This window comes from Epinephelus moara, chromosome 9, assembly GCF_006386435.1.
Source record: "Epinephelus moara isolate mb chromosome 9, YSFRI_EMoa_1.0, whole genome shotgun sequence".
Classification (NCBI taxonomy): Eukaryota; Metazoa; Chordata; class Actinopteri; order Perciformes; family Serranidae; genus Epinephelus; species Epinephelus moara.
Window position 1 is genome coordinate 35,387,382 of NC_065514.1, and position 9,391 is coordinate 35,396,772.

The 9,391-nt window shown below is 37.8% G+C and overlaps 1 protein-coding gene across 2 annotated transcripts in view; it reads left to right on the top strand.

Annotated features, from left to right (window-relative positions):
* The first annotated feature begins 2,893 nt into the window (after positions 1 to 2,893).
* The window catches only part of psmb7 (proteasome 20S subunit beta 7), a 22,843-nt gene continuing 16,345 nt past the window's right edge, over positions 2,894 to 9,391 (top strand). The window contains exons 1-2 of one of the 2 annotated variants that reach the window (XM_050052721.1): positions 2,894 to 3,046; positions 5,580 to 5,673. In XM_050052721.1, coding sequence (XP_049908678.1) covers positions 2,934 to 3,046; positions 5,580 to 5,673 — 207 coding nt within the window. In that variant the 5' untranslated portion in view covers positions 2,894 to 2,933. The remainder of the gene's footprint in view (positions 3,047 to 5,579; positions 5,674 to 9,391) is intronic. The other variant, XM_050052722.1, reaches the window with a different exon arrangement.

The window sequence follows — 9,391 nt, forward strand, 5'->3', positions numbered from 1 at the left end:
TAATTATTTCAGATAGCCAATTTGATACTTTAATTGGAGATCTATCACAAGGTCAGGCCCATGTTAAGGCTTAAGTCCCAAAAAATGATGCCGCCATGTAAAATATAGCACTGGTGCCTATAAGTATCCCCTCTTTTACAGTATCCACAGTATAATATACAACATTAATGGTGCTGCCCCCTTGAGGCCCAGAATTGTTCCCTATATTAATGGTGCCCCTTGGTGAGGCCTAATATTGTTGTTCCCAACAGTGGCAATATTTTTTGGTGTGGAGAAGGCTTATGATATGATATCGACGCAAGTTTAATCATTAAGTTATATCAAATGGGAAGAGGGAGAATGTATAGATGGATTAGAAACTTTTTAACAGATAGATTAATATCGGTAAGAGTGGGAAAAGAGAAAAGAACGAAACACTTAGTGGAAAATGGAACTCCTCAAGGAAGTATAATGCTGCATGCTGTTTTCAGTGATGTTAAACAAAGTGTTTAGTACCGTTGATAGATTAATAGGTGTTGCGTTATTTGCAGATGACAGGGTTATGTGGAAAAGGGGGAAGAATATAGATTTCATAGTAAAAAAAAAAATACAAGAAGCAATAAGAAAAGTAGAGACATGGGCCCTTGAATGGGTCATTTTTTTTCACAAGAAGGAAAATTCAGGAGCAGTTTAAAATTAAACTCTATGGTGAAACATAGAAAGGTTAGAATGTTTTTAATACTTGGGGATGTGATTTGACAAGAACCTTACTTGGTTGACCCATATAGAGAAAATTATTGAAAAAGACGCAGTGCCCAGAGAGGCAGTTAGAGCTACAGGCTACAATGAGGCTAAAAGGCAACTAGCTCCGTTGTGTTTGAAAACATTGTTGAACATAAACAGAAGTGAAGTATTTTTGTTGCCATTTGCGGAACCTGGGCTGCCTACAGAGACCGGACTTTTTCACAGCATATTCAGAGGACATGTAGCCAGTGGATCATGAGGAGATGTTTGCTGTATGTGACAAAAACTTTTCAAGCTTAGGAAGACTTCGAGGGCTTTTAAGAGCTTCACTTGGACTATAGGGAACACAGTTAATGGAATTGGGATAGGGGATATAATGATAAGACCCACTGTAACATTTTCTGTTGTCCCGCCTTGGTTATTGGGAGAGGTAGACATGCATATGTTGGAATGGAAGAAAAGGAAAAGTTTAGATAAAAGCCAAATTAGTAGATTCATAGATTAACACTGCGATGAGTATATCAAGGTTTTCACAGATGCTTCAAAACAGACAATGATAGAGTAGGGGTTGCATTCATAGTTCCAGATTTCAAATTCATGGTAAATAAAAGCGTAAACAACAACATATCAGTATTCACAGGGAAGCTATTGGCTATACTTTTAGGACTCAGTTGAACTGAAAATGTAAAACCAAGCAAAGTGTTACTAGGATCATATTCAAGCAGTGCAGTTTCAAGAGTATGCAGTCAGAATCAAGACAAGACATCCTGATGGAAATAGCTCAAGCCATCTTCAGAATTGAGTAATAGTGAAATTCATGTGGATAGCAGCACATATAGGGGTAGAGGGGAATGAATTGGCAGACAAATATGCAAAAGTTGCCAGTGCCACTAACAAAGTATAAGTAGATATGACAGTAAATTAAAGGAAGGCTGAGGTAAACAGTATATTTCGTTTGTATAACAAATGATTAAAAAAGGGCAGGAAAAAAATTGAAACAGGGAAACTAAAGGTAGACATTACTACAGTATCCAAAAGAAAGTAGGAGGAAGGAGAGACACTAACAGAACTAAAAAGGAAGGAGATATAATTCCGAGAATGAGATTTGGACACACTGGTCTGAATAGTACACTTAAATTAATTAGAAAACATGAAACCAGTTTGTGTGAGTTTTGTAACATGCAGGAAACTAACACCATGTTAGTGTTTGTTGTCCAAAATACCAGCAGGAAAGATGGATTCTCAAAAGCAGATTGGAAAAGGAACACATCAGACTGGAAATAAAGGAAATACCACAGTTGGATTCAGGACATGTAGGATAGGGCAATATTTAGATTTTTGTAAAAGACAGGAATAGGCAGAAGAATTTCCGATCCACACTCCATTTCAGAAGGTGGCGGTAATGCACCTAAAGCTATTTGCCAACCGCAAATAAGCATCAGAAGAAGAAGAAGAAGAAGAAGAAGAACACAAACACAAACACAAACACAAACTAGCAAGCCTAGAAGTTGAATTTTTGTACAACTTTGTTGGGTTCCTGCACATGTAGGTGTTAGTGGTAATGAAAAAGCAGACAATATTGCCAAAAGAGCTTTAAGATTAAGTAATGAAGAGATAATGAAAACTCCCTTTGGAAAAGGTGAGGCAAAATCAATAATCAGAAAGGCAGTGATAGATTCGTGGTAGAAGAAGTGGGATATGGATGTTAAAGGGAGACATTACTATAAAATACAAAAGTCAGTTAACAAAGGTTTTAAAGGGAAATGCAGAAGAGAAGAAGTAGGTAATCATATCCAGGTTAAGACTTGGACACACTAGTTTAAAATCAGCTCTGTATCTAATGGCAAAGTCTGCGTTTGATAAATGTGATAGGTGCGATGTTGCAGAGAGTGTTGAGCATGTTATTTTGAAATGTAGTAAGTATGAGTTAAAAAGGAACAGGTTGCGTGATGTATGAGCTGGAACGGGAATGGAGTTTGGAAGGAATTTTAGGGATGAGTGGGAAAATGAGGGAATGCTACAGGGCAGTATTTAGTTTCCTCAAAGACACAGGATTAGAAAATAAAATATAAGGGAGTTTTACCTATTTTTTGTTTTGTTTTGTTTATTCCTGTTAGAATGTAACCTGAAGTACATACCCTGGGACTACACACTCCGGTACAGTAGGTGGCGGTATGCACCTTAAAACGTTGGTTGTAATCCGCCATTAAATGAAGAGAAGAAGAAGAGCTAGCAATCCTGCATCTGCATTCACCAAGATGGCGACACCGATGACAATAAGGCAGACACCGGTTGGGGGTTTTAGTTTCGAAAACTGCAAGAGGTAAGCGCTTTCCATTGATGAAAATCAGGGAAGAACAACTTTAGAATAAATACATAACTGATTTTGATAAATAGTAACCTTTCGTATATAGGCGTTGTGTAGAATAGGAACGTGTCGATACGATAGTGATGCTAGTTCATGCTAACTTGGCTTCCATACAATGACTCAGGCATTTCCCCACGCTGGTATTAACGTTAAGTTCCATCTGTCTTCTAACGAGACGTTTGGATAAAACAAGCTACATGCTTTATGGTTTAACAATAACATTACGTTAACTTTTTTTTATAAGGACAATATTCAGTCCGTCACCTGTATAGAAAACGTTAGCCGAGTAACATAACATACAAGTATAACGGCAACGCTGGCTAACGTTAGTTTAACGTCATAACACAACATCGCAAACTATAAAGAAATCAGCCAGCAGACTGGTGCTGCATGTCTGGGTGTTATACAGTGTTGGGGAATAGCAAGTTATTTGTAATGATTATAAAACACCTGAAATCGTTATCGGTTTCAGTTATTGGAAAAAAGGGAATTACAGTCACTAATTAAGGTGTTGGTGATTATAAAGTGGTCATTATCGATTATAGTCTTTTCCGTAATTAAAAAAAAAAAGGTAACTTTAATATGTAGAATAAAACATTCATTCTGTTGACAAGCATCATTTCAACCTGGACATTTTTCAGCTTTATTTCCCAGTTTAAAACATTTGTGAGAAAGTAATCAAATAGAAATAACTAACATCACTTTAAGTCATTAAAACAGTTACTTTTTAACAGAATGATTAGTAATCTGTAAATTAATACATTTCAAAAGTGACTTTCCCAGCACTGGTTATGAATTAGAAAGTACTGTCCAACATTGCTTATGGTTTAAAAGTGGTTCATGGGCAATGTAGTGTGGTGCACCAAAGATACCCATATGGTCAAATGATAAAGGTCTTCAAAAACATATTATAGTTTAATTCAAAGAAAAGGATTGAGTAATATAGACTGAATTTATACATGTCAGAAACCAACATAGAAGTTTCGCTATATTGACACGTGTTATTGAAATCCTGTCAGTCAGTGGAGTCAAAAGTGAGACCTGCAGAGAGCACAAAAATGATGTTTTCTGCAGTAATAATAATAAACATGCCAGCGATTAAGGACAAAATCAAGCATAACTTAAAAAAGGTTCAGTAACTCAGACAATCATACAATAAACATATATTGCAAATCTTTCGGGCTTTGGGTTTTGCAGAGTGCCAAATAGTTTGTATGTATTGTTGCTTTCATTTATAAAACAGTGAAAAAAAAAAAAAAAAAAAGGTTTTCTGATTTTACTTTGGTGAATGTGAAATTTTGCTATTCTTATTATTTTGTTCTTATTCTGAAATGCAGACACCATAAAAACCAAACAGTACATCTTCCCGACATGTAGTAATGAAAAATGAACAGGAATGTAGCAACAAATATATTGTTACCCAAATGTAAGAGTGTGAGGACAGCTCCAAGACAATTTTAAGGTTGTTTCACCACTTTATCTGCCACCTGTCACTTTATTTCATTCAACACTTTGTCTGCCATTTTTTAGTCACTTTATTCATCTGATGTAGCAATTTTATTGATGTAGCAATTTAATTTTATCTTTTATTTATCTATTATTATCTTTAATTTTTACATTTTAGTTTTTCTCTTTAATCTTATTCTATTTAATGTCCTTTGATTTTGTCTTGTGCTGCTGTGATACTTGAATTTCCTCCCTGGGGGATCAAGAAAGTATATCTTATCTTATCTCATCTTATCTTATCTTAAGCCCAGAGAATTAGCAATTAATGATTTTTTTAGTGCTGAAAGATTTTGAAAATTAGAGTGACAGGGAGTTAAACGGTTGACAGTCTTTTAAAATGCAGGGTTCCTACGCAAGTATGGAAAGTATGGAAATGAATTTGATTAATTTCCAGATATTAAAAAGTATGGAAAATGAAAAATAAAGTATGGAAAAATATTTATGTTTCCAGACTATTACCACTGTTCTAAAATACTGTTTTGTAAAATAGAAAATTAGGTATTTCCTAAAAATAATTTAATCAGTCCGGATCGTGTTTTATGCCAGGCCAAGCACAGTTTGTGTGAGAGCAAACGTCTCAGAAAACATACCGCCCCTTTTACCTGATTGACAAGTGGTATGTCCAGTCCGATGTCCCATGACCCTCCTCCAGCCCCCAGGTATCAAGTTTCACTCCAACACTGCACCTTCGACAAGAAGACGAGTTTCACGTGGTTCACAATGGGGAGATGCAAGTTTTTGGATGGATGGCTTGACAATACTGTATATAAATACTGGTTGGCCAAGGATTCCCAATTCACACACAGAGCTAGATGCAAGCTTTGTGTGAAATCGTTTGACATCGCCAACATGGGGGATATATATATATATATATATATATATATATATATATATATATGTATATGTATATATGTATGTATATATGTGTGTGTGTGTGTGTGTATTTATGTATTTATGTATGTATTTTAATATTTATTTTTAGAAATGCACTTTTGGAAGCTGAAGCTAACAAAGTGGGATGCAGCTTGCCTGCTGCTCTTAAAACAGGAACTACCATCTGTGGTGTTGTCTGCAAGGTAAGAAACACAAACCACCCTGCAAAAAATAAGTATGTTGGCCTTAAAAATGTAGGCTAGTCAGGGCTATACGTTAACTTTTTTAGCCCATAGCACTGGTGCTACACAGGGTGATAATTTTGTAGCACAGGCCAGAGAGTTTGTAGCACCTGTCACGATAACAAATTTTGCTGGGCTATTAATTGCGTCAAAATTATTGCGATAAGCGATAATATTGCGTAATATTGTGCTTTTAAGACCATTTTTATTATTGTTGTAATTTTGCTGTTTTTAGACCATTTTTTAAACTTATATAATGATAATAAAGGCATAATGATGCAAGTATACCCTTTTAAAGAGAAATAAACATTTATTCAACAAGAATATTTACGAATGCAAAAAAAAGAATTTAAATATCCGAAATAACACGTAAAAATAACAAAATAAATAAATAAATACCATATAAATACAAAAAATAGACTCTGTCTCTCACTCTCAGGTGTGCAGTTAAGTTGGTCGTATTCGCTCTTTTTGTTGAGTTGGTTTTAGAACAAACCCGGCACACCGGCCCGTCCAAATTACTGGGCTCCCCTCTGTCATTTGGTTTAAATCCAAAATACTCCCACACAGGGGCCGTGGCATTTGGTTTAGGAACAAGTTCCCTGTCTTTCTCTTATGCTCAACTCTGTTTTTTCCTCCGCCTCGTCTCCCCCTCACAAAGATCGCACTGTGTGTGTGTGTGTGTGTGTGTGTGTAGCCCATAGCCCCGCCTCCTCCACAGAGACAGAGACACTCATATATGTCGCACTGTACAGCCCTGCTAGTTAAATTATGGACATAAAGTGGAATCAGCAGTAGTGTATCTAGTTAAGTCTAAATTCTTGTGGATTTGTGGTGTAAATGAATATTAATATTAACGCAAATGGCCTTGAGTATTTTAACCCAGCAAGACTTGTCTAAGGCCCCGTTTATACGACAACGATTTCAACTGAAAACGCAAAACTTTAGTTGTTGCACTTTAGTGCATGCTTTCGCCATTGTGTCTTCTTTGTTTTAGTTTGTAATCACCGCGTTGTAGAGGAAGGCGCTTCAGCGCAGGTTTTGTAATCACCGCGTTGTAGAGGAAGGCGCTTCAGCGCAGGTGCATGGCGTCATGCCGTGGTGTTACTTTGCAAATTTACACTGCCACCCATTGGCCTGGCGTGCATACTACAGCATTTCCAGTAGATTTTGCGGCTCCGTGTGAACGGGGAGCGTTTCAATAACGTCGTCATATAAACGCAGAAGTTTTTTAAAAGCAAAGGACAGACTTTTCCGTTTTTAGAGAAACCGTTGTCATCTAAACAGGGCCTAAGTAGGCTGATTGTATTTTGGAAACACAGCATTAGACAATGCCATACATGCTACAATGACTTTTATCAGTAGTAGCTCAGCTTTTAGTTGTTGTTGTTGTTGTTGTTTTTTAAACACAAATACCATCATATACTGTAGGGTTGCCCCCTAATAGTCGACCAAACGATAACCGACCAGAAAGGTCATTAGTTGCAGAAAAAATAAAAATCAAAAAATCAAAAGTGAAACTCTTATTAAGAGCTGCGCCTTGTCAAAATAACTTGAAACCTATTTGACTGCACCATGTGGGAATTTAATTTGAAAGAGCAGACACAGGAAAAGGCCACGCTCAGCAGTCAGACAGCAGTCACTTAAAAAACCACTCTCAGCCAACAGATATTCTTCCCTTTTTCCGTAAATATTCAGTCTGTGATAAACACAGAAAAGTTGATCATTTTGGTGCAGATTTACACAGAGCTTTACATCTGTCCCATGGACTACAGGCCTACACACTTATAAACAGCACCTGGAAGAAGATCAGCTCTGCACTCAGGCTATAGCCTATGATACCATGCTTGTTAAAGTTGCTTAGCAACCTCAGATGAAACCTGCCGCCACACTCTTGACAACTGGCACAAAAAAGGCACAAGAGTAGCACCCAGTATCCGACCTTGCGTTTTCCAGGCAGTTAAAGACACGGCATGTGTACGGCCCCTAATTTACCGGGCTGGTTCCTGCGGTTTTTACACAGGCTACTTAATAATATGTCGGGCAGGAAATCGAAAATGTGGGATCATTTTGAGAAGGTGATGGATGAACCCAAGTTGATACCTAAACTCTGCAGGCAAACATTTGCCTATCATTAATCGACTACAAACACAACGCATCATGTGAAACATCTAAGTAGCTCCATACTATTAGCCACTTCGCACAATCATTACAGCTTTGCTGTGTAATTAATAGGTGGTCATGCTCTTGTAGATAAAATATAGACTTATGTATTTCACTGCAGTATAGCACAGTGTTAACAATGTTACTTATACTATTCTTTCTCAGACCTTGAACTCAAACCATTGTGTTGCCCCGGCCAAAATATATAATTTGATGATTAAATTAATATTGTTAACATGCGTGCAACTAGTCGACTAATGGTCAATTTCAAAATTAATGAAATCGAGGGTAAACGATTTTTGGTCAAGGACGCCTGGAGATGTTATTTTGTCTTATACGGAAGCCGCGCATGCGTAATACCACCCCCTCCCCTCCTCTATTCACTCCACGAGCCAGTCAAGTAGGTGAACTAGGAATAATGCGAGGGGCAGGTGATCGCAGAAGATTTCAGAGTGTGTGTGTGTGTGTGTGTGTGTGTGTGTGTGTGTGTGTGTGTGTGTGTGTGTGTGTGACCAAAATAATAGTGATTATGATTTTTTTCCATAATCGACCAGGAAGGTCAAGATAATTATATTTGATTTTATTTTCTATATAGCACCAGATCACAACAGAAGTCATTTAAGGCTACCTTTCCTATAGAGCAGGTCTGTACCTTGTCCTTTTATTAAACAAACTAAATAGCCTTATGTTATTTATCTTATTTACACGACAGCCTGACATTTCTGTCGTTACATGGTTGCACATTTACAATTCTCCTCTGCTATCTGTATTGCCCCGATACGCGCGCGCACACATACACACACAGATACATGCACTCACACACAGGTGAGCACACTAGAGCGCAGCTCACGCTGCATTTTCCTGACCGAAGAAAAACAGACTGAGCAGAGTTATTTTGTTCACCACAGAGTTGGTTGAAGTTCTTCAATGCTGCAGTGTGTGTGGGTCAGCTGGTCTCATTTGTTTTCGTGCTGATTGCTGCTCTGCCCCATTAATGTTCAATTCTGGGTGGTGGTGTAGAAAGTATTTACAATATACTCTGTTTACCTTGTAAATGTAATGATTTAGACTTTAAATTAAAACATGCTTGCAACAGCTGCCTTTTGTGAAGTTGATTGCAAGTTAACTCTGGCATGTCTGCGCTGTACACTGTCCAGGTGCTGCTCTACCCTTGCGGTTTAATTTCTGCCTGTTTTGTTCTGTCAACATCACATAATTTACTAACATTTAGATAAGCAACCTTTAGCCCCTTTTACACTGCCAGATTTTCCGTGAATGTTGGGCTGTTTTGCCAGCAAGCTGCGAGCATTTAGACACACAGAGCCGGATTGGCGAGTTGATCTGAGGTGCCCAATTTTCCGCCTCGTAGGGTAGTCATATTGGCGGAACCCTTTTAGTTTAAACAGACCGAGGCGGCCTTCTGCAATGGGAGGGGCTGTTGATGACTTGTGGGAGGAGCTGCTGATGACTTGTGGGAGGAGCTGTTGATGACTTGTGGGAGGAGCTGCTGATGACG